The 25,461-nt window shown below is 43.1% G+C and overlaps 1 protein-coding gene across 1 annotated transcript in view; it reads left to right on the top strand.

Annotated features, from left to right (window-relative positions):
• Positions 1-25,461, top strand: part of LOC122549505 (M1-specific T cell receptor beta chain-like) — a 193,242-nt gene that overhangs the window by 17,497 nt on the left and 150,284 nt on the right. Inside the window, exons 3-4 of the mRNA XM_043689365.1 lie at positions 8,408-8,473; positions 8,555-8,869. Coding sequence (XP_043545300.1) covers positions 8,408-8,473; positions 8,555-8,869 — 381 coding nt within the window. The remainder of the gene's footprint in view (positions 1-8,407; positions 8,474-8,554; positions 8,870-25,461) is intronic.

Consider the following 25,461-nt stretch of genomic DNA (forward strand, 5'->3'; position numbering starts at 1 on the left):
TGTACAGGACATTGGTTAGGCCACTGTTGGAATATTGCGTGCAATTCTGGTCTCCTTCCTATCGGAAAGATGTTGTGAAACTTGAAAGGGTTCAGAAAAGATTTACAAGGATGTTGCCAGGGTTGGAGGATCTGAGCTACAGGGAGAGGCTGAACAAGCTGGGGCTATTTTCCCTGGGGCGTCGGAGGCTGAGGGGTGACCTTATAAAGGTTTACAAAATTATGAGGGACATGGATAGGATAAATAGACAAAATCTTTTCCCTGGGTTCGGGGAGTCCAGAACAAGAGGGCATAGGTTTAGGGTGAGAGGGGAAAGATATAAAAGAGACCTAAGGGGCAACGTTTTCTTGCAGAGGGTGGTACATGTTATGGAATGAGCTGCCAGAGGATGTGGTGGAGGCTGGTACAATTGCAACATTTAAGAGGCATTTGGATAGGTATATGAATAGGAAGGGTTTGGAGCGATATGGGCCGGATGCTGGCAGGTGGGACTAGATTGGTTTGGGATATCTGGTCGGCATGGACGGGTTGCACTGAAGGGTCTGTTTCCATGCTGTACATCTCTATGACTCTATGACCCAGAAATATCCTTCTCTTTATACATTAGTGAGTCAATACCTATGTCTTCTCAATTAAATAAAGGAATTAATAAAAATTTGACTACTCTCAGTTGTTGTTTGATAAGAACAGGACAGAGCACATTCCCCATTGCCGGAAAGATTCATCAAATTCCACCAGGATTCCTTCCAGGAATACATATTGTAAATAAGTTTAATAGGATGAAATATTTTTCTGAAGGTTGCATTTAACAAATGATCAATTGGTAAATTTGGGCTTTTTTGTGTGCAACCTGAAGGATTTAATTATCTAATTTAATCCCAGAAATGTGAATTGAATCCTTTCCCCCACCACTGCTCTGATTTTGAGATGGTGCTGATCCAGTTATCAGTTGATATTTTTAATAGTTTCTGACAGCCTCACAGTTTATACAATCTGGGAGTTAATGAATGATAAGATTGTGTGAAGTCTATTTCCCTTTTCAAGTGTCTTTTGTGATATGATGGCCATATCCCTGCCTGGGATCAAGTCCCACCTGCTCCAGAGATGTGCCATAATACATTTGAATAGTATGATTGAAAATAAGCTTAAGATCAATGGGTCTGAAATTCAGCTTGGAACTAGCTACAGGAAACTTGGTATAGATTCAGTAGTGGGAAAGTTGGAACTATTACAGCTACTTCACCGATAGGATTGTTTTAAACTCACATTTATTGAGTGTTTAATAGCAATGTGAAACCCTGTTTCATTATCATTGCAATGATTTCCTTCCTGTGCCAATGTGAATGTCTAAAAATGGTTATTTCTATTGTATTACTGTTCACAGAACTATATGGTAATTGTCACCAGAGACGGGTCTATCAATAAATCCATGACAAAATAGTCTTATTCATTCAAATTGATAGATACTATAATGTTTACTTATAAAGGTGAATGACTTTTAATGGAATACCTGACACCAAGAATCATGGTGTCTACTCTGCACATAAAGGTAGCAGAATGGTTCCTGTGGTGCAGTGATAGTGTCCCTCCCTCTGAGCCAGGTAGTCCAGATTCAGATCCTACATGCTGTTAAGGTATTTTACAGCATATCTGAACAAGTAGATTAAAAGTACCTCTGGATTTATGCATTCTGTGTTTTAAGCTTACAACTTGTATAATGGTGGTTTACACACATGAATTTTAGTTAAAAGGTATTGAGACAATCAATCTGAATCAGTCGAGGTGGTTTATATTGGGATGTTTTATTATGTGTTTTGTACTTCAACACTAACAGAGATGGTGAAAAGTTGCATTGCCTTCCAGTACGACAGCAGTGTCTTGTTCAAACTGTTTACACACAAATCACAAAGGCAATGTTGAGATTGCCGTTGATGATATCAAGCCACATTTTATTTTTTAAATAAAGAAACAAATACAGGAGGCTACCGTATAGGATCATTTAGTAAATGTTAAGGACTTTAGGAGTCCCAGGACTTTGGGTCTTAGGGGACATGATAGTGAAGCTAGTTATTTTATTTACTTCAGTTTTTGTTGCCCATCCCCAATACTCTTGATAAGGAGACAGTGAGCTGCTTCTTTGAATTGTGACAATAATTATATAGTTCAAGGATGGTAAGTGGCTTTGAGGAGAACTTGCAGGTGGGGTGCTTTTTTGCATCAGCTGCCATTGTCTTTCAGAATGGTAGTGGTAGTTTGTGAGAACCTGCCATTCCCTACCATGGCCAAAAACCAAATGAAGTCTTGAATCTAGAATAAAGCTGATGCCTTATGATAACTGAGCTAATCTAACTTGGAGGGTGAGGGCACATGTTATCATTAAAATCAGTGCATTGATAACATCATTAATGTTGTTTCCTTGTCTCACCTGGAATTGGAAAAACTTATCAATTTGTTTCCAATTTTCAACTCTCACCTTAACCTAGTCCATTTCTGACTCTCTCCTTTCCAGTCTCAACATCTTTGTTTCCTGTTCCTAGGGATAGGCTGGCTACTAACATCCACTACAAACCCAGCAACTCTCACAGTTACCTTGACTATATATCCTCACACCTTGCTTTCTGTAAGGACTCTACCCCATTTCTCCCAGTTCCTCCCTCTCTGTCACATCTGTTTTGATGATGCCACCTTCCACAGAGGTCCTCAGAAATATCCACCTTTTTTCCTCAAATGATAATTCCCCATCATTGTGGTTGACAGGCCCCTCAGTCATGTTCAAACTATCTTCCCCTCTTCTGCATTCAGCCCTTCTTTTCCTCTCCCTCAACACCAATAGGGTCCCCTGGTCCTCACTTTCCAGCTCACCAGCCTCCATATCCGAGGGATCATTAGCTGTGTGAATTCCAATACCTCCAATGGGATGCCATCACCAGATGCATATCCCCTCCCAATAAGGGACTGTTCCATCCAGGACACCTGATCCACTTCTCCTCCACTCTCAACACATCCCAACATTCACAGGTCACCTGGCTGTGTAACCACAGAAGGTATAAAACCTGCCTGTTTACTTCCTTCCTACTCGCTATCCAAGATGCACCTTCCAGGTGAAGCGGCAATTTACCGACACTCGACTCAATCTAGTCTACTGCATTCACTGTTCACAATGTGGTATTCCCTACAATGGGGAGATGAAATGCAGACTGGGCAACTGCTTTGCAGAATACTTATGTTCTCTCCGTAAGAATGAATCTGAGCTTCTGGTTGATTGTCACTTCAACACACCACTGCGTTCCGTGGCAAATATTTCCATCCCAGACCTGTTGTGCTTTAGTGAAGGTCAGAGCAAGCTGGAAGAACAGCATTTCATTTTCTACTTGGGGTCACTGCAGTCTCAGGACTCAGTATTGAGTTGAATCATTTTAGGGCTCAAGTACCTTCTTCCAAGTCCTTACCCCAACTTCCACACACCAATCTGTGTCATCACATCCCTTCACCACAGTCAACCCATTTTCACCCACTAATGGTCTCCATTAGCAACTTTTCTTTCTCCCTGGCTCGCCATTATCCATTTCTTTCTCTGTTATTCACTCTCTCTGGGTTCCACCACCACTTACCTTTGTCTTCATCATATATGCCAACCTTTTCCTAGTCATTATCACTTCTGAAGAAGGGTCCATGGACTCAAAATGTTAACTCTGTTTCTCTCTCCACAGATGCTGCCGGATCTTGAGTTTCTACAACAATTTCTGTTTTTTGTTTCAGAACTCGTGATTGTCCATGATCCTGGTCTTTATCTCAACAGCCTCCAGTGATTAATACACCTTGCTCCAAATAACTAATATATATGTGTAACTTACCAGCTCCTGTCTGTGGTAAAATGGTCAAAAAGGCCCAACAAAAGCAATGATCACTTGCCCTTGGCCCATGCAATCAAATTTCAGAACTATTGTATCCACAACATTTCTTAGAAGCAAAATGTTGAAAAACTGAAGGAAAATAAAATCATGTGGAAATACTCAGACCGCTCAGCATAAACTCTTTCTCTTACCAATATATCCTGCTTTCCCTTATTATTTCCAACTTTTTCTATTTAGAGAGAGAAAAACAGAACGTGCTTTATGCAGGAATCACAAATTTGCCATTGATGATGGGAGTATGCAAACATTAATTGTGTGGGTTTTTTTGTATAAATGGGTACACATCAAAATAACGGCAAAACAACGGCAACAATGAAGGTCAAAACAACGGCACTTTTAAAAGGAGGAAGACAGACAAAGGCAGCAACCACATGGTCAGTGAGGGGGAGAGAGAAAGAATGGACAGGACTGGCAGCTTAATGTTCCAGGATACAAATGCTATAGGAAGGATAGCAAGGAGGGAAAAGAGGAGTGGGAGAGGTATTTCTGATAAGCAATAGCATTATTGCTGTGCTTAGGGAGGAGATTCTTGGGAATGCATCCAGGGAACTGAGAAATAACAAAGGGATGATTATCTTATTGAGTTTGTATTATAGACACCCCCCCCCCCCCCCCCCTCCCCAATAGGCAGCGGGAAATTGAGAAGCAATTTTGTAAGGAGATTTCAGTTATCTGTAAGAATGATAGGGTAGTTGAGCTCGGGGGTTTTAATGTCCAAACATAGACCGGATCTAAAAGTTGAAATTCTAAATTGGAGGAAGGCCAATTTTGATGGTATTGGGCAAGAACTTTCAAAAGCTGATTGGGGGCAGATATTCTCAATAAAGCGATGGCTGGAAAGTGGGAAGCCTTCAAAAATAAGATAGCAAGAGTACAGAGAATGTATATTCCTGTTAGGGTGAAAGGAAAGGCTGGTAGGAGTAGGGAATATTGGATGACTAGAGAAATTGAGGTTTTGGTTAAGAAATAGAAGGAAGCAAATGTCAGGTATAGACAACAGAGATTGAGTGAATCCTTAGAAGAGTATAAAGGCAATAGGAGTGTACTTAAGGGGGAAATCAGGCAGGTAAAAAGGGGACATGAGATAGATTTGGCAAATAGGGTTCAGGAGAATCCAAAGGGATTTTATAAATATATTAAGGACAAAAGGGTAACTAGGGAGAGAATAGGGCCTCTCAAATATCAGCAAGAAAGCCTGTGTGTGGAACCACAGGAGATGGGGGAGATACTAAACGAGCATTTTGCATTTATATTTACTGTGGAAAAGGACATGGAAGATATTGGATGTGGGTAAACAGATGGTGACATCTTGCAAAATATCCATATAACAGAGGAGGATGTGCTGGATGTCTAGAAATACATAACAGTGGATAAATCCCCAGGACCTGATCAGGTGTACCCGACAACTCTGTGGGAAGCTAGGGAAGTGATCGCTGAGATATTTGTATCATCGATAGTAACAGGTGAGGTGCTGGAAGACTGGAGGTTGGCTAACTTGGTGCCAATGTTTAAGAACGGTGGTAAGGATAAACCAGGGAACTATAGACCAGTGAGCCTGATGTCGGTGGTGGGCAAGTTGTTGGAGGGAATCCTGAGGGACAGGATGTACATGTATTTGGAAAGGCAAGGACTGATTAGGGATAGTCAAAATGGCTTTGTGCATGGGAAATCATGTCTCACAAACTTGATTGAGTTTTTTGAATTAGGAACAAAGAGGATTGATGAGGGCAGAATGGTGGACGTGATCTATTTGGACTTCAGTAAGGCATTTGACAAGGTTCCTCATGTGAGCCTAGTTCACAAGTTTACATCTTATGGAATACAGGGAGAACTAGCCATCTGGATACAGAACTGGCTTGAAAGTAGAAGACAGAGGGTGGTGGTGGTGGTGGACAGTTGTCTTTCAGACTGGAGGCCTGTCCAGTGATGTGCCACAAGGATCGGTGCTGGTTCTACTGATTTTCATCATTTATATAAATGATTTGGATTTGAATATAGGAGATGTAGTTAGTAAATTTGCAGATGACACCAAAATTGGAAGTGTAGTGGACAGCAAAGAAGGTTACCTCAGAGTACAATGGAATCTTGATCAGATGGGCCAATGGGCTGAGGAGTGGCAGATGTAGTTTAATCTAGATAAATGAGAGGTACTGCATTTTGGAAAGGCAAATCAAAGCAGAACTTATACACTTAATAGTAAGGTCCTGGGAGTGTTGCTGAACAAAGAGACCCTGGAGTGCAGGTTCATAGTTTCTTGAAAGTGGTGTCACAGGTAGACAGGATAGTGAAGAAGACATTTGGTATGCTTTCCTTTATTGGTCAGAGCATTGAGTATTGGAACTGGGAGGTCATGTTGCAGCTATACAGAACATTGGTTAGGCCATTTGTCGAATATTGCATGCAATTCTGGTCTCCCTCCCATCAGAAGGATATTATGAAACTTGAAAGGGTTTAGAAAAGGATGTTGCCAGGGTTGGAGGATTTGGGGTGTGGAGACAGGTTGGGATTGTTTTCCCTGGAGTATTGGAGGCTGAGGGGTGACCTTATTGAGGTTTATAAAATCATAAGGGGCACAGATAGATATTTTCCCTGAGGTGGGGGAGTTCTGAACTAGAGGGCATAGATTTAGGGTGAGAGGGGAAAAATTTAAATGGGACCTAAGGAGCAACCTTTTCATGCAGAGGGTGGTGTGTGTATGGAATGAGCTGCCAGAGGGAGTGGTGGAGGATGGTATAATTACAAAGTTTAAAAGGCATCTGGATGGGTATATGAATAGGAAGGGTTTGGAGGGATATGGGCCAGGTGCTGGCAGGTTGGACTAGATTGTGTTGGAATATCTGGTCGGCATGGACGAGTTGGACCAAAGGGTCTGTTTCCTTGCTGTACATCTCTATGACTCTCTGACTCTTTAGTGCACCCTCAATTAATGAATACTCTAACATGACAAACTTCATGGTACAACATGTTTAGGACTTGATTAATTGGAACTGGCTCAGAGCTGAGAAAGTGGATCAGATTTTGTGATGAGACTTTAAATCAAGCTTTCCTCTTCCCTCAGAAGGTTTAGCAGCACCACTAGAAGATGATTCCTCAATCAATACCTGGTTGTTTTTGGATCCTGGTGTACACAAATACTGCAGTGATTTCTGTTGGAGGTATTCTGGGGCTGCTGCATAATGCAGTGCATCTGTACATTTCATTCAGAATGGGCAAATGCTATAGTTTATTGCAGGGGAATTCTGGCGAAGTTCGATGATGATAGAAAGTTAGGTGGAAAGACAGGTAGTTCTGAGGAGGTGGGGAGGCTACAGAAAGATTTAGACAGCTTAGGAGAATGGTCCAAGAAATGGCTGATGAAATTCAATGTGAGTAAATGCGAGGTTTTGCGCTTCAGAAAAAAAGAACACAGACATGGACTATTTTAAAAATGGTGAGAAAATTCATAAAGCCAAAGTACAAAGGGATCTGGGAGTGCTAGTACAGGATTCTCTAAAGGTTGTCTTGCAGTTTGAGTTTGTGGTTAAGAAAGCAAATGTAATGTTGTCATTTATTTCAAGAGGGTTGACATGTAAAAGCAGCGAGGAGCTACTAAGACTTTATAAAGCTCTGGTTAGGCCCCATTTAGAATACTGTGTCCAGTTTTGGGCCCCACACCTCAGGAAGGACATACTGAAGAACGTCTAGTGGAGATTCACACAGATGATCCCTGGAATGGTAGGCCTAACATAAGATGAATGGCTGAAGATCTTGGGATTGTATTTGTTAAGAGTATAGGAGGTTGAGGGGAGGTCTAATAGAAACTTACAAGATAATGCATGGCTTTCCCAGGGTGGACGCTGGGAAATTGTTTCTGTCAGGTGGGGATACTAGGACCGTTGGGCACGGCCTTTGAATTAGAGGAGGTCAATTTAGAATGGAAATGAGGTGACATTTCTTCAGCCAGAGAGTGGTGGGCCTGTGAAATTCATTGCATTGGAGTGCAGTGGAGGCCGGGATGTTAAATGTCCTCAAGGCAGAGATTGATAAATTCTTAATCTCCCAAGAAATAAAGGATATGGGGGTGGGGGGGGGGGGGTGGGGGGAGTGCGGGTCAGTGGCATTGAAATGCCCATCAGTCATGGCTGAATGGCGGCGTTGGCTCGATGGGCCGAATGGCCTTACTTCCACTCCTATTTCTTATGGTCTTATGGGCAGGGAGGAATCATTTCGGTGAATGCGGATTCTCAGCAGCTTCTGCTTAAGTAAGGAATTCGATATTGCGTGAGCTCACTGGTTGTGATGGAGATGACAAGTGTCATTAGAACAAAGAGCTGCGGGTGCTGAAGATCTGAAACAAAGAAAAGAGATACAGACATTGCTGGTGAAACTGAGCAGACCTGGCAGCACCTGTAGGAAAAAAGCAGACTTAACCTTTCGAGTCCGTCGTCGTCAGCAGTTTGTGTTTTTGTCATCCGTGTCATTTCCTGTCGCAATATATTTCACCCACTTCTCAGACCAGCCAACAGCCAGAGACATGCAGATCCAGTTAACGCTCATCGTGTCTGTAATGTATTTCTCCTGTAGGTACTTCAGGTTTCATTCGTTTTAAACAACACATTCTCCTGCAATATTGATAATTGTCATCTTTCTTTTTCAAACAGGTGGTGGCTTAGCTCAATCCTTGACTCAGGCCAAGCTCTCGGTCAGCAGGGCTCGCACAAAAGTCGCCCGTTTTCGGTGCATCTTGGAGAATGTGGATCTGGTGAGTGGAACCGTGCACTGGTACCGCCACACTCCGAGCCAGGGTTTCCACCGCATTCTCTACGTGACAGGAGCCCGACCAATTTACGACGGCGATTTCGCCGACAGATTCACATCCGAAAACGTGCCGAAAGAGAAAAGCAGTCTGCTTGACCTAACAAACATTGCGGATAGCGACGCTGGAGTTTATTACTGTGCCGTCTGGAGTGAACACGGTGACATATGACCGTAGAACAGCTCTACAAATACTCCGCACGTCGAGAGCTCTCCTCCCAGACGAGGGAACAGGGTCCAGTGAACAGTGTTCAGTTGAGAATAAATTACTAAATCGTCTTAAACCTGCCTTCTAACAATATGGGTTTAAACGCACGTTTGAGTCCCCTAATTCTTTCACTAAAATATCCCAAACACGAGAGTGATAAACGGTCTATGGCGGAGCAAGGATTTAGAGTCGGAATGGCCGGAAACAAGTATTTTAATAGTTAATCCTGTAAACTCCTCAGTTTGTCCAGAAATACACTGCAGTCCGCACTCATCATGTTTTAGCAGATTTTCATATTGAAATCTTCATTCTGGTCTGAGAAGTGGGTGAAATATATTGCGACAGGAAATGACACGGATGACAAAAACACAAACTGCTGACGACGGCGGACTCGAAAGGTGAACTGCTTTTTTCCTACAGGTGCTGCCAGGTCTGCTCAGTTTCGCCATTCCCTGTCGGCAACTCTCTCCAGGGTTTCCCCACCATCCTGCGACTTGGTTCCCGCACCTTTAGTGGCGTAAACCGCTTCTCCCAATAAAACACGCAGCCGAAACTTTTGTCCCTGAAAGTTTTCGGGAACTCGTCTCGTTCTTGTTTCACGCGGTTTACTATCTGTCCCCTAATCTCGGTGTTACCGACATTTCATGTTAATATTTTATTGCAATTTGTTAATCCCCCAACACTGTATTCTCGACTATCGTGACAATGCAATGCAAACCAGTGGTTTGTTGGCTCTCCATTCATGCTCCGTTTCCTGAGGCTGATCCCAAACTGAGTATCAGAACAAATCCTGACGCCGCCAGGGGGAGCCACTATCACGCCGCTTAAAGTCGAAATTACATAACTAAATCTCGTGCAGAATCAGATTGCGTTTAACAAATAAAAAATAGTCCATTTAAAATGTTTAATTCAAAATTCTAGTTGAAAAGTGCAGAGATTTCTGCGTTCTAATCAACGGCCCAAAATCACAACTGCTGATTAGGAGCTCCACAAATAGGCAGCCCTCCTGAGGTATCTCTCGGACTGGAGGATCACTTAACATTTCAGCAGCGGACCCGCACACCCTGTGTGGATCAGGCGATGTTTGAAAATGATGAGTGGAGTTTCTGCATGCTCCTTCTGCTACTTGCGTTTGGCGGAATCGGCGGGAGATGCTATAAATACGGGTTGACTACGTCTTCTCCAGCATGGGAGGAGTGGGCGAAGGATTTCTACAAGTCGGCAGGATCTTGAATTTTTCAGGGAGGATGTGAGGGCATCCTTGAAGAGTTTTCTCTGCCTTCTAGTAGGTGCTTGCCAAGATGGAGCTTGGGCTAGCAACTTCTTTGTCTGTGTATTCATTCGTGCGATCTGGGCATCGCTGGTTAGCCAGCATTTATTGCCCATCCCGAGTTACTTTGAGAAAATGGTGATGAGCTGCATTCTTGAACTGCTGCGGTCCACATGCAGCGAATTGACCCACAATGTCATTCGAAAGGGAATGACAGGATTTTGACCCAGTGACAGTGAAGGAAGGGCGGTATATTTCAAGCTCAGGATGGGGAGTGGTTTGGAGGTGAGTTTGCAGGTGGTGATGTTCCCATTTATCATAGAGTCATAGAGCCATAGAGATGTACCGCACAGAAACAGACCCTTCGGTCCAATTCGTCCATGCCAACCAGATATCCCAACCCAATATAGTCCCACCTGCCAGCACCTGGCCCATATCCCACCAAACCCTTCCTATTCATATACCCATCCAGATGCCTTTTACATGTTGCAATTGTACCAGCCTTCACCACTTCTTCTGGCAGCTCATTCCATACATGTACCATCCTCTGCGTGCAAACGTTGCCCCTTAGGTCTCTTTTATATCTTTCCACTCTCACCCTAAACCTATGTCCTATAGTTCTGGACTCCCCAACCCCAGGGAAAAGACTTTGTCTATTTATCCTATCCATGCCCCTCATGATTTTATATACCTCTATAATGTCACTCCTCAGCCTCTGATTCTCCAGGGAAAACAGCCCCAGCCTATTCAACCTCTCCCTATAGCTCAAATCCTCCAACTTTGGCAACATCCTTGTAAATACTTTCTGAACCCTTTCAAGTTTCATAACTTTCTGATAGGAAGGAGACCAGAATTGCATGCAATATTCCGAAAGTGGCCCAACCAATGTCCTGTGCAGTCGCAACATGACCTCCCAACACCTGTACTCAATACTCTGACCAGTAAAGGAAAGCATACCAAATGCCTTCTTCACTATACTATCTACCTGCAACTCTGCTTTCAATGAGCTATGAACCTGCACTCCATGGTCTCTTTGTTCAGCAACATTCCCTAGGACCTTACCATTAAGTCTATAAGTCCTGCTAAGATTTGCTTTCCCAAGATGCAGCACCTCTCATTTATCTGAATTAAACTCCACCTGCCACTTCTCAGCTCATTGGCCTATCTGATCAAAATCCCATTGTAAACAGAGGTAACCTTCACTGTCCACTATACCTCCAACTTTAGTGTCATCTGCAAACGTATTAATTATACTTCTTATGCTCAGATCCTAATTATTTATATAAATGATGAAAAGTAGTGTACCCAGCACCAATTCTTGTGGCACTCCACTGGTCACAGGTCTCCAGTCTGAAAAACAACCCTCCACCATGACCCTCTATCTTCTACCTTTGAAACAGTTCTATATCCAAATGGCTAGTTCTTCCTGTATTCCATGAGATCTAACCTTTCTAACCACACTCCCACGGGGAACCGTGTTGAACGCCTTAATGAAGACCATATAGATCACTCCTACTGCTCTGCCCTCATCAATCCTCTTTGTTACTTGTACAAAAAAATGCAATCAAGTTTGTGAGACATGATTTCCCACACACAAAGCCATGATGACTATCCCGAATCAGTCCTTGCCTTTCCAAATACATCCTGCCCCTCAGGATTCCCTCCAACAACATGCCCACCACCGATGTCAGGCTCACTGGTCAATAGTTCCCTGTCTTGTCCTTACCAGGTAAAAACAAAGACTGCAGATGCTGGAAACCCGAGTCTGAACTGGAGTGGTGCTGGAAAAGCACAGCAAGTCAGGCAGCATCCAAGGAGCAGAAAAATTGACATTTTGGGCAAAAGTCCTTCATCAGGAATAGAGGCAGGAAGCCTGCAGGGTTAAGAGATGTCCTTACCACTCTTCTTAAACAGTGACACCACGTTAGCTAACCTCCAGTCTTCCAATACCTCACCTGTGACTATCGATGATACAAGTATCTCAGCAAGAGGCGCAGCAATCATTTGCCTCACTTTCCTCAGAATTCTAGGGTACACCTGATCAGGTCCTGGGGATTTACCCACTTTTATGCATTTCAAGACATCCAGCACTTTCTCCTCTGTAATGTGGACATTTTTCAAGATGTCACAATCTATTTCCTTACATTCCAAATCTTCCAAGTCCTTTTCCACAGTAAATACTGATGCAAAATACTTGTTTAGTATCTCCCCCATCTCCTGCAGCTCCACACAAAGGCTGCCTTGCTGATCTTTGAGGGGCCCTATTCTCTCCCTAGTTACCCTTTTGTCCTGAATGTATTTTTAAAAACCCTTTGGACTCTCCTTAACTCTATTTGCCAAAGCTATCTCATGTCCCCTTTTTGCCCTCCTGATTTCTCTCTTAAGTATACTCCTACTGCCTTTATACGCTTCTAAGGATTCACTCGATCTATCCTGTCTATACCTGACGTATGCTTCCTTCTTTTTCTTAACTAAACCCTCAATTTCTTTAGTCATCCCCTATACCTATATATAGGTATATATAGATATTTCCTATACCTACCAGTCTTTCCTTTCACCCTAAGAGGAATATACTGTCTCTGGACTCCTGTTATCTCATTTCTGAAGGCTTACCATGTTCCAGCTTTCCCTTTACCTGTGAACATCTGCCCCCAATCAGCTTTTGAAAGTTCTTGCCTAAAACCATCAAAATTGTCCTTTCTCCAATTTAGAACTTCAACTTTTAGATCTGGTCTATCCTTTTCCATCACTATTTTAAATCTAATAGAATTATGGTCACTGGCCCCAAAGTGCTCCCCCACTGACACCTCAGTCACCTGCCCTGCCTTATTTCCCAAGAGGAAGTCAAGTTTTGCTCCTTCTCTAGTAGGTACATCCACATACTGAATCAGAAAATTTTCTTGGAGACACTTAACAAATTCCTCTCCATCTAAACCTTTAACACTATGGCAGTCCCAGTTTATGCTTGGAAAATGAAAATATCCTCACTTAATTATTCTTACAGATAACTAAAATCTCCTTACAAATTTGTTTCTCAATTCACCTCTGACTATTAGGGGATATATAATACAATTCCTATAAGGTGATCATCCCTTTCTTATTTCTCAGTTCCACCCAAATAACTTCCCTGGATGTATTTCTGGAAATATCCTCCCTCAGTACCTCTGTAATGCTATCCATTATCAAAAATGCCACTCCCCCTCACGTCTTGCCTCCTTTTCTTTCCTTCCTATAGCATTTATATCCTGGAACATTAAGCTGCCAGTTCTGTCCATCCCTGAGCCATGTTTCTGTAACTGCTCTGATATCCCAGTCCCACAATCCTAACCATGACCTGAGTTCATCTGCCTTCACTGTTAGGCCCCTTGCATTGAAATAAATGCAATTTAATTGGTCAGTCCTACCTTGTTCTTTGCTTTGTCCCTGACTACCCTGACTGTTTGACCTGCTTCTGTTCTCAACACTACCAGTCTTAGATTGATCTCTTTCCTCACTATTTCCTGGGTCCCACCCTTACTACACACACATTCCCTCTCCCCTACCTTACTAGTTTAAGTCCTCCTGAGCAGCTCTAGAAAATCTCCCTGCCAGTATACTAGTACCCTTCCAATTTAGGTGCAATCGGTCTTTCTTGTACAGGTCACGTCTACCCCAAAAGAGATTCCAATGATCCAAAAATGTAAATACTTCTCGCATATACCAGCTCCTCAGCAATGCATTCATCTGCTCTATCCTCCTATTCCTGCCTTCACTAGCTCATAGTACTGGGAGCAATCCAGATATTACTACTCTCGAGGACACCCTTTACACTTCCTGCCTAACTCTCTGTAATCTCCCTTCAGAATCTCAACCTTTTCTCTTCCTATGTCATTGGTTCCAATGTGTACAATGACCCCCTGCTGTCCCCTCTCTCCCTTGAGAAGATTCTGCACTCTCTCTGAGACATCCTTGATCCTGGCAGCAGGGAAGTGACACACCATTCTGAATGCCCTTGTCTTTCAGATGAAAATAGTAATGGGTTTGGAAGTTGTTATCTGAGGTTCTTTGGTGAATTTTTGCAGTGCATCATGTACATCACACACACTGCTGCCACAGAATATCAGTGGTGGAGGGAATGGATGTTTGTGGATGTGGAATTAATCAAGAGGGCTGCTTTGTCCTGGATGGTACCAAGCTTCTTGAGTGTTGTTGGAGCTGCACGCATCCAGGCAAGTGGAAAATATTCCATCATACTCCTAACTTGTGCCTTGTAGATGGTGGACAGGCTTTGGGGAGTCAGGACGTGAGTTAATTACCACAGTATTCCTCACCTCTGACCTGCTCTTGAAGCTATTGTGCTTATGTGGTGGGTCCCTATTGAGTTTCTAGTCAATGCCAAACCCAAGGATGTCGATAGGGGCATTCAATGATTGTAACACCATTCAATTTCAAGGAGCAGTAGTTTGATTGTTTCTTATTGGTGATAGTCATAGCCTAGCATTTGTTGGCATGAATGTTACTGGCCACTTGTCAGCCCAAGGCTGGATAATGTCCAGATCTTGTTACATTTGAAGATAGGCTGGTTCAGCACCTGAGGAATTCTGAATGGTGATGAACATTGTGCAATCATCAGCAAACATCCTCACTTCTAACCTTATGATGGAGGGAAGGTCCTTCATGAAGCAGCTGAAAATGATTGGGCCTAGGACATTACCTGAGGAGCTCCTGCAGCAATATCCTGGAGGTAAGATGACTGACCTCCAATAACCACAACCATCATTCAATGCGCCAAGTATGACTTTAACCAGGGGTGGGATTGCCCCCACCCCAGTACCCGTTGATACTGGTTTTGCCAGCGCTTCCTAATGCCACACTCAGTTGAATTCAGCCTTGATTTCAGGGGCGGTCACTTTCACCTCACCTCTGGAATTCTGCTCTTTTGCCCAATTTGAACCATTGCTGTTCATGAGTTCATTAGCTCAGTGGCCCTGGTGGAACCCAAACTGGGCATCACTGAACAGGTTATGGCTGAGCAGCTGCTGCTTGATAGCACTATCGCAGACACCCTGCATCACTTTATTGATAATCAAGAGTACACTAATGGGGCAGTTCGGATTTGTCCTGCTTTGTATGCACAAAACATATCTGGGCAATTATCCATATTGTCAGGTAGATGCTGGTGTTGGAGCTCGAAAGCAAGAGCTTGGCTAGGGCAGCGGCAAGTTCTGGAGCACAAGTCTTTCGTACTATTATCAGAATGTTGTCAGAACTCATAGACTTTGCAGGATCCAGTGCTGCCACTTTGGAAGTCTTGTGTCAGGCAGGTGGATGGCGGCCAATCTAACACAGCTGATTGACCATAACCAGTGCCTCTGTATTTTAAAGGTATAGATGGCTTCCAAATAATTTAAATTCGTCCAGCAGACATTGGAGCCAGGGTGAAATGAGTTTCCCATGCATTTGCATATATGTAAGTTTAAGAAGAAAACCAATTAAAATGTTGAGTGAAACAAATGACTCTTTATGATCTCACATGACTACAATCTGGCTCCACTGGGTCAAGGCAAGAGTGAGGATGCAGATGCTGGCAATCAGAGTCTAGATTAGAGTGGTGCTGGAAAAGCACAGCCGGTCAGGCAGCCCCGCTCCTCGGATACTACCTGACCTGCTGTGCTTTTCCAGCACCACTCTAGACTCTGATTTTCAGCATCTGTAGTCCTCACTTTTGCCTACATTGGGTCTGTCTAGGTGATGTCCAGGTCGTGTCTAATATGATGGTTCTTTCAAATGGCTGCAATAGGCAGCATGAGCTAAATGCCCTGTGTTTGTGATGCAAGAATCTATGATTCGTTCAAGTGTCAAAACTTGGAATAAATGCACCCTGTACATTCCAATCAATAGTTTTCAAATCTCTTGAGGTGGAACAGTAACATGCAGTGTCAATCCACACTCCAGAAATCACTACTCCAGTAGTTAATCTACTTTCAACGCAATGAGTAGTATTGGATCCCGGTCAAATCTAAATACAACGCATCATCGGAAGAAAGATTCCTACAGTTCTCTCACAAACGTTTATAACACACACAAAGATTTTTAAAATAGTTTGACTGTTCGAAAATGTGCAGAAGCATTATCAAATCCTCTGACATGTTTACTTTCCAGAACTCAGAAACCCAACCAATTGGGATTTCATATTTTGTAATCTCAGTCAAACTGATGAGGTTCTCTCTATTGTCCAGCGGAAAGTGGTGATGATGAATCTTGAAGGGGGCGGTGTGCGGTGCAAGTACACTCAGTGCAATGCTGTAGTGTTTTATTTTGAGTAGAGGTTGGGATTTTCATTGAACAGCGATTGCTGTGGATCCGAAATCACATGTAGGTCAGACTCAGTAATGACGGCAGACTTCCTCCTGGGAAGGGCACTTGTTTTAATGACAATCTCGTCGTTTACTTGACATCATTGTTGATTCTGTTTTTGTTTTCCTTTAAATTGGGTTAATTGCTTGAATTTAAAACACCAGATTCCGTGATTGAATTTCATCTCATATCTTCAGACCATTGATCCTTTAGATCATGAGTCCAGTAAATCCAGTAAGATAACCACTTGTACTCCGACTGTAGATCTGGGATGATCGCCGGAGATTTCTTATCGGGATCAGCAGGATCATAAACTTGTGTTCCGATAATTAGGAGTTCAGAACACCTATTTCTTTGCCAGCACAGCTAACTTCGAGCGTGTGGATCGAACTCATTTTTAAGTATGATCGTTTTTCCACTGTTATTTCTGCTTTCCCCACACATCTACACCGCCCACTCCACTCATTTCCGACCCTCCCGAGTCTGCCTGCACACACCTCCGAGCCTGGGGCAAGCGAGCAGGTTAACTCGGATCAACTTTAAAAGTTTCAATCCCTAAACTGAATCTTGAATTAACACTTCTCGGGTCTGTGAACCCAAAGGAAACAAATGAGAAACGATTAAACAGACGAAAAGGAGACTCTCGGTCTCGCATTTTATATGGAGGCATTAAATCGGGCGCGTTCAATTTGTGCAGCGAGAGAGGAATTTCCAGCTGTTTGGGGGAGGGAAACGGAAGAGACTTCACTTCCTTTATAAACATAACCCTGAGCAGCAGTAACCCACTACAGAGCGAGCCGGTCACTGCACAATGTTCTGGGTGATTGTGACGCTAGTTTTATCCTGTAGGTACTTGTGTTTATCTAGGTGTCATATCAGTCTAACATTCATAATCGTTTTCAATATAATTTTCTTTTTTTCCAGATGGGGATTTGGCTGGGTCTTTAACACAGGCACCAATATCATCTGTAACCAAACTCGGTAAAAGTGTCAGATTTAAGTGTACCGTAGACAGCAAGGACACTGTAGTCCATTGGTACCAGCACCGAGAGGGTCAGGCGCCCTCCAGAATACTTTATTATGACAGCAGCGTCATTCGGGATCCAGAATTCGGCAACAAGTTTAAAGCGGATAAGCAGAACGCTTTGTGCACTTTGATCATCAATGACATCGTGAAGGAAGATTCTGCCACTTATTACTGCGCCTATTGGGACAGCACAGTGTTCAACAGAGACAGAAATGCTGAACAAAAACGCTCGCTCCTCCCTCAGCCACCACACAATCATCAACTCCCATTTATAAAGCGCCGTTAACGTAGGCAATCCTCGAGGAATACATGATGAAACAAAATTTAATACGAGTGTATATATAAATAAAAATCGGCAGATGGGAATTTGAGGCTGGCGTTTTGTTTTGAATTGTGAGGAGCAAATCCACACCGACCCTCCGAAGAGTAACTCACCCAGACTCATCCCCCCATACATTTTACCTTGACTGATGCACCAGGCACTATGGGCAATTTAACACGGCCAATTCACCTGATTGGCGCACCTTTGAATTGTGGGAAGAAACCGACGCAGACATGGGGAGAATGTATAAAACTCCATACATACAGTCGCGCGATGCGGGAACCGAACCCGGGTTCCTGTCGCTGTGAGGCGGCAGTGATAACCAGTGAGCCACCCTACCGCCCCTGAGCTAGTCTGTAAATTCACATTGAGTTCCGGCTCGGATTAGAATAAGATTAGGAAACTTCATAAATCATTTAAGACCAGTTTTCATATATCCTCATTTTTTAAAAAGTGGGCTAAAAGAACAGTGATTTAAACTGCATAAACACTATCAGATGCAGCAGTTTCAGTGAAAATGCAAAGGGCTGAACCAGCATTAACCGTGAGGCTTTGTTTGAAAAATGGAATGAGGATGACCAGGAACTAAACCAAGCAAGGGGGTATAGTCAAGGATGGGAATGAAACAGAGGCTTCGGACAGGAGATAGGAGTGGGGAGACCAGGGGTGGAATGTACAAAACACGTGCTTGTCTAAAACTGAATTCAAGTAATGTACTGTCTACATGTCATGCCCGTTGAGTTGGACTGCGACCTCGGAATCTTTTCTGGGATAGACTCAACCGGAGTTGGCCCTGATATGATTTCGTGCAATAATCTACCACAACAGCGTGAAAATGACGCAAATTCTGGCAAAGTCTCATTCATCCTGTTGAAAGAGTTAAATAATGAAGACAATTTCAATAATCCTGCCGTGCATTCCCTTGAGCTTAAATGTTCATGAACCAGTCTATTTGAGCTACTTGAAATGAGAAAGATCTGGGAGATGTTATATAAAGAATAATAAATATCTGTGGTGGGGAAGATCCGGAAAGATTGGACAAAATCTTAAAATTAGAGCCGGTCACTCAGGGATGATTTCAGAAAGCGCCGAGGAGTGGAGTTCCAACCCCTAAAAAGCTCAGATGTTCAGGATCCAATTAAACCTCATAGTTCTGCTGTTACTTGGTACCACATTCTCTGGACCCACCTTTTGTTTCTGTTCACTTCCCATTACTATCACTGTTTCCCTTGCACCGCTATCTCTTGAGATATCTAACTCTCCCATCCTCCACCCGGTCACAGATTTCCCTTGTGTTGATACCTTGCCTATTTCCCTGCCTTCTCTCTGGGTTAAAACCCTGTCGACATCTCAGCGTTTTCCAGCTCAGGTTTCTGAAACATTAGCTCGGTTTCTCTCTCCACAGCTGCTGCTGGAGTATTTCCAACATTTTCTGTTTATATTGCAAATAACCGACCTGGAGGGCAGGGTGCGGGGTTCAACCCTGACCAATGTCTCACTGATTGGTTTGAAAGAGGTGATTCATTTCTTTTTAGTTTCTATACAGCTGCTTGAGAGAACAGTTGAAGATCGAGTGAACATGTCGCTGTATTACTGGCTCATTGTGGTAACCACTTTGCCCTGTATGTGTTTCTGACGCTATTATTCAGATATCGTTGTTCATTCGCAACCATCAAGCGGTTATTTGTAACCCTGGATATATTGTTTCCTCAGGCGGATATTTTACACAAACATTGAAACAGACTTTCCCATTTATTACCAAAACTGTGGATAAACCCACTCGATTCAAATGCGAAGTCGAAGGGATAACTATTAGTAACAGAAATCCCCTTCACTGGTACCAGCAAAAACCCGATCAGGTACCCACTCAAATCCTCGATTATGGATCAGGCATATCAAGGGATTCGGGATTTGGTGATCGGTTCAAAGCTGAGAAATCTAACAACAACGAATTCTCCCTCACAATCGGCAAAGTGAAGGAAGAGGACACGGCCACCTATTACTGTGCGTGCTGGATAGATACACGCTGCGAGATATCAATGCAATGTTTGTACAAAAACACTGAACCATTCGAAGCTAAGCTATCAGAGAAACCCACGCACCCCTCCCCTAGTTGGGTAAAGTAGCAATTAAAAGGCATTTGGATGGGTATATGAATAGGAAGGGTTTGGATGGATATGGGCCGGATGCTGGCAGGTGGGACGAGATTGGGTTGGGATATCTGGTCGGCATGGACGGGTTGGACCGAATGGTCTGTTTCCATGCTGTACATCTCTATGACTCTATAACTCTACGACACCACAGCTAGATCTGTGTCTGAGCTTCTTCCGCCTGAATCCGTGAATTGGCGAGTGATGTGACGCCAATCAGGTCGCGGCCGTTTTGGTCAATTTGTTCCTGATCTTGGAGTGAAAGCACCGAGAGGCGACTCACTGTGGAGTTCAAGGGCTTTGGTCGAGTAGAAGTTGCAGTGAAGGTCTCCCTGAGCCGGCGGGTGCAGTTACACTGTGGATTTCTTCCTTCAGTCATCGAATTTCAGAGTGTAGGCATACACGCCAGCGGCTGGAGCAGTGTAACCCCGCCAAATGTCAATGGTGCACAGGAGTGCAGCGGGGGTGCCTGACTGTGTTCGTCAGCTCTGGTCCCAGTGCAGGAGTAAATGGGGCATCGACACGTAACTTCCCATGAAATCACTTCCAGCCTCCTGGCCTGAGTAAACAGCGATACAAAATAACGTTTCTGCTTTATTAGGAGTAAGTTGTGATCTGGGATGTTCTGCCTGAAAAGATGGTGGAAACAGATCCAGGAGTCACTTTCGAAAGCGAACTGGATAAAGATTTGAAATTATACAGGGCATTGGTGAGGACACACCCTGAATTTTGTGTGTACTTTTGATCTCAGGGTGCAGAGAAGGTTTACGGAATTGATTCCTGGAATGGTAGGACTGACGTATGAACAGAGAGTGACTCGGCGAGGACTATACTCAGTAGAATTTAGAAGAATGAGTGAGTATGTCATAGAAAACTATAAAATCCTAACAGGAAGAGTGCTTCGGGAAGTACAGATCCAGGAGTTACAACAAAGATTAAGACAAGGTAAGGATCTTTTCGACTGACATGAGGTGAACTAGCTTCAGTCAGAAAGTGGTGAATCTGTGGTATTCATTTTTAACAGAAAGTGAGGCCAAAGATTGAATGTTTTGAAGAAGGATGTAGGTTCTTGTGGTTAAAGGGATCAAGGAATATGGGCTGCGGGGTGAGGGAGGAAGAGATTAGAATATCATCAGCCATTTGAGGGAACACAAAATGAGAGACATGGCAGATAAACTGCATCAAGACAATTCATCACGAGCCCCTAGCGGTATTGTTTTGCGTTGTCTATATTCAGGATGCGAATCATTTCCTGTTTAATTATCCGGTTTAACACAGTGAATGCAGCCTTCTCATCATTGCTGCACCATGTCGTTCCATTGTCTGGTTTGTCTGTTGATGCTTTCCCCCAGTGAGTGCGACACCGAGCCGTTCGAACCATCAAGTTATAGAGGGACACCATTCAGCTCGTTCTTTTTGTGTTGGGTCTCTCCAGAAATCTTCAGCTTGCTCCAACACCCCCTCCCCGCCCCCAGCTGTCCCCCCGCCGCCTTTTCCACGAGCCATCATTTCTTTCCTTTTCTCGAGTTTCTACTATTCTCTTCAAAAAGCCAGCAATGAACCTGCCCACAGCCAATGCAGTCGACATTCTCAACACTTGCTGTGTGAATTTTTCTTCCCTCACGTTTATTTTTTTTAACGATAATTATAAAATTGTGTCTTCTGCATTTGGCCGTTGTATTAATGGGAACTGTTCCTTCCTATCCGCTTTCTTTGTGATTTCTGAATGTCTCCTCAGCTATGTGACTTTTCGATATTTTATATTTGCAGGTGAACATTTTGCCGAGGTCTTGAGACAGTCACCAATATCGATCACTAGGCCCAAGACATCAACAGTCAAAATACGATGTGTCACACAACACGCGGTAACTATCCACTGGTACTAACAACAGTCCGACCAGGCGCCTCGAAGGATAATTTATTTCAGCAAAAGCGGCGTTCTGCTGGATCCGGGAATCCCCTCTAAGTTCTCAATTGAGAAAAGTGTTTCTTCATTCTTCCTTGTAGTTGATAACATTGAACGGTCTGATGCTGCCATCTATTACTGTGCCTATTGGATCCCCACAGTGAGAAACAACGGAAAGAAGCTCATGGCAAAAACCCCAAGGCTGCCTTCTACTCAGCGCAGTCGCATAAGTTTCCAGGCCACAGGTGGATTCCTTGTTACTAAAATACCAAATTGCAAAATCAAACTCAGGATTAACTTCAATTTTAATAATAAAAGCAGAGATAAATATGACTGGAGTTTTGAATTCAAGGACAGATGTGGAAATAGGAACAGAGCAGTTCCATGCACGGCTTCAGTATCGCTGATGCCTTATTAGGGTGACACATCTTGAAGAAATACGTTCAGTTATTCACTTAGTTCGCCTGGCTTTTTTTTCCGCAGTAGATGAATCGGACAATCTTTGCCACACACGTCATTTTGGTTTTGGCCATGTATTTAAAAATGGACAAATGGTTCATTTTAGCTTTTATTCCCCTCAACATGTTAAGGTGAGGTAATCAATGTTTCCGAATCATTTTGTGCAAATTCCAAAGTGGGAAAAACTTAAAATTTCAAGAATACCAATATAATAGATGTTCATTGACCGTTATTCATTCATTAATAACTGCATGCATTTTCAGTGGCAACTTTGCTCCAGGTATGAATTCCAGCCTATCTCCACACCAGACCTTTCAAATCCTTCCTCTGAATTTCCCACAGGACCTTACGCCGTCTCTTTGTGATGTAATGCGCACACTTTGCGAACCATTTTTAATTTCCTCCGTTCTGAAAGAGACGTTATTCCCAGTAATCCCTCAAATGCCAGCAGAGCCAACTTTCTTATTTCCAAATAATTTACAATCAAATCAACTGACACCACGAAACAATTGATATCATACCTAATTTTCAATTTTGTTTGAAGAGTCGTCCATTAGAAAAAAAATGTGGCCGATGGTCGATCAGTGGTCTGTTATTCTCATTGGTTTCTCACGTACATATTTAAGAAGTAGCGCCTTACAGACTTCTTAGAAACCGTCCACGTGTGAATCGCCTGAGTGTTACATTCCCACATGCATTTCCTGTATCCAGATACAATTCGGGTATGTTTACACTTCCCAAAAACACTCTTCTTGGGTTTGAGACCGACTGTTGTTCTTTGGGTTTTGAAGTTTAGTCAGACGTGTGGCCGTGCCACTGGAGACTGTGGTTACAGTCACCAAGTTAAAAATCACACAACACCAGGTTATCTCCAAATCATGGTTACAGTCACCGTGTGGATTCTGTGCTGAAGGCAAGATTCCTTTCAATCCTGGATCTTAGACAGACATCAAGACAGTTACCGGGATGCTGCCAGGAATGCAGGATTTGAGTTATAAGGAGAGGCTGGATAGACTAGGATTTTTTCACTGGAGGGCAGGAAGTTGAGGGGTGCACTTGTACAGGTTTATAAAATCATGAGGAGTGTAGATAAGATGAATGGCAGACGTCTTTTCCCTAGGGGAGGCGGGGGTTGGTTTCAAGATGAGATGAACTCGAAGACTAGGGGTGACAGGAGAAAGATTTTAAACAAGACATGAGGGACTTTACCAGAGAGTGGTTAGTACGTGGAATGAACTTCCAGAGAAAGTAGTGGACGCGAGTACAGTTACAAAGTTTAAACGACCTTCAGATCGGTACATGAATAAGAAATGTTTGGGCTAAGTTCAGGCAAGCGCGACCAGGTTAAGCTCATAGTCAATGCATCGTTGTCCTCTGAGAATCATCGTCGAACGGGCTATCCAATTGAACATGAGATGAGAATAACCAGGAGCAGGTGTAGGCAATTCGGACCCTGGAGCATACTCGGTCATTTAACACTACCATGACTAATCTCATCTCGTCCTCAACTCCACTTTCCTGTCCGACCCCCAAAATCCTTTAACCTATTACTAAACCAAAATCTATCTGTTTCCAACTTAGAAATTGACTTCGTACACTGGCGTCCATACACTATGGGGAACTAAATCCTACAGCCTTTGAGAAAAGCAATTCATCCTCATTTCTGTTTTAAATCTGCCCCTCCCCCCCCACCCACCCACTACTTTGAAACTATAATTCAATTAGATCTTCTCTCGTTCTTTTGAAGTCTAGAGGAGAAAGGCTTCAACTGCACAATCAGTCCTTATAAAACAAACCTTTTGACTCTGGAATTAATCTGGAGAACCTCCTCTGAACTCTCTCCAATGCAATTAAATCTTTCCTGAAGTAAGAGGGTCAAAACTGTGTGGATGTAGTCTCACCAATGGCTTTGTACAATTGCAACAACAATCGTTGTTCTACTGCATTCCTTCAGCAGTAAATGCCAAAATGCTACTTGCTTCCTTATTGGAACATAGAACATACACATGCACCCGGGCTCTCAGATCCCATTCCACTGAAGAATATTGATGTTTTTCTCAATTTAGGAAATGAGTTGCTTTTTTATTCTTCTGACCAACATGCATAACCTCACGTTTATCCACGTTTAGCCTCATGTGCTGAATTTTGGTTGATTTCCTTAAGATACCTGCATCCATTTATATTTTTTCTTATTTCTTCATTGCAACTTACTTTCCCACTTATTCTGGTATCACCTACAAATGTAATCATAGTCGATTCTATCGATGCATCGAGGTCTTTGACACAGATTGTAAAAGGTTTGACCGAAGGTCGATCCTGTCGCGCCACACTAGTTAGATCTTGCCAACCAGAAAAAGGCGTGTTTATTTGGTCTCTAGTGGGTTACCCTTTATCCATCCTCGTGTATTGCCTCAAACCCCACGTGATCTTACCTTATATAAGGATCCCTGTCGCACGTCATCAAAAGCCTTCTCGAAGCCTACATATGTTACATTTACAAAACCCCCATTATGCATTTGTTTGTGACATCTTCAAGTACTCTAGCAAATGAATGAAACATGATTTACGCTTCAGCAAATCATCCCGACTCTCCAGAATTGCATTTTGAATTTACAAATGTCGTCTTACTACATCCTTAATAATGAACACTAACAATACCCTAACGTCAGACATTAAACAGACTGGTCTATGAAGGGAGTGTATTAGCATTTTTCTAATTGACTGGAACTTCTCCAGAATACAATCAATTTTGGAATGTCGTCTATTGGTGCAATTTCAGGATTTCGATCAGGTAAACAACAAAAGCGTACTCCAATATCAAAGAAAATTGGGAATGATAACTCTTCCCCATGTGGGCTCAGTGAATCTTCTGATGCAACCCAGCGTAAAGCAGCTGCGTGACTGTGCACAGTATTTGAAATTGTGCGCAATGTTCGAACGTTTCCTTTATTCCCTTTATTTCGTTAGGTCCATTGGCTCGACAGCTGGTTCACAATGCAGAGTGACGCCCCCAGCTTGGATGTTACCATGAAGGGCTCTACTTCTCAACTTTTCACCCAAACTTGAGGCGCGGTG

The sequence above is a fragment of the Chiloscyllium plagiosum genome, chromosome 4, assembly GCF_004010195.1.
Source record: "Chiloscyllium plagiosum isolate BGI_BamShark_2017 chromosome 4, ASM401019v2, whole genome shotgun sequence".
In the NCBI taxonomy this organism is placed as follows: domain Eukaryota; kingdom Metazoa; phylum Chordata; class Chondrichthyes; order Orectolobiformes; family Hemiscylliidae; genus Chiloscyllium; species Chiloscyllium plagiosum.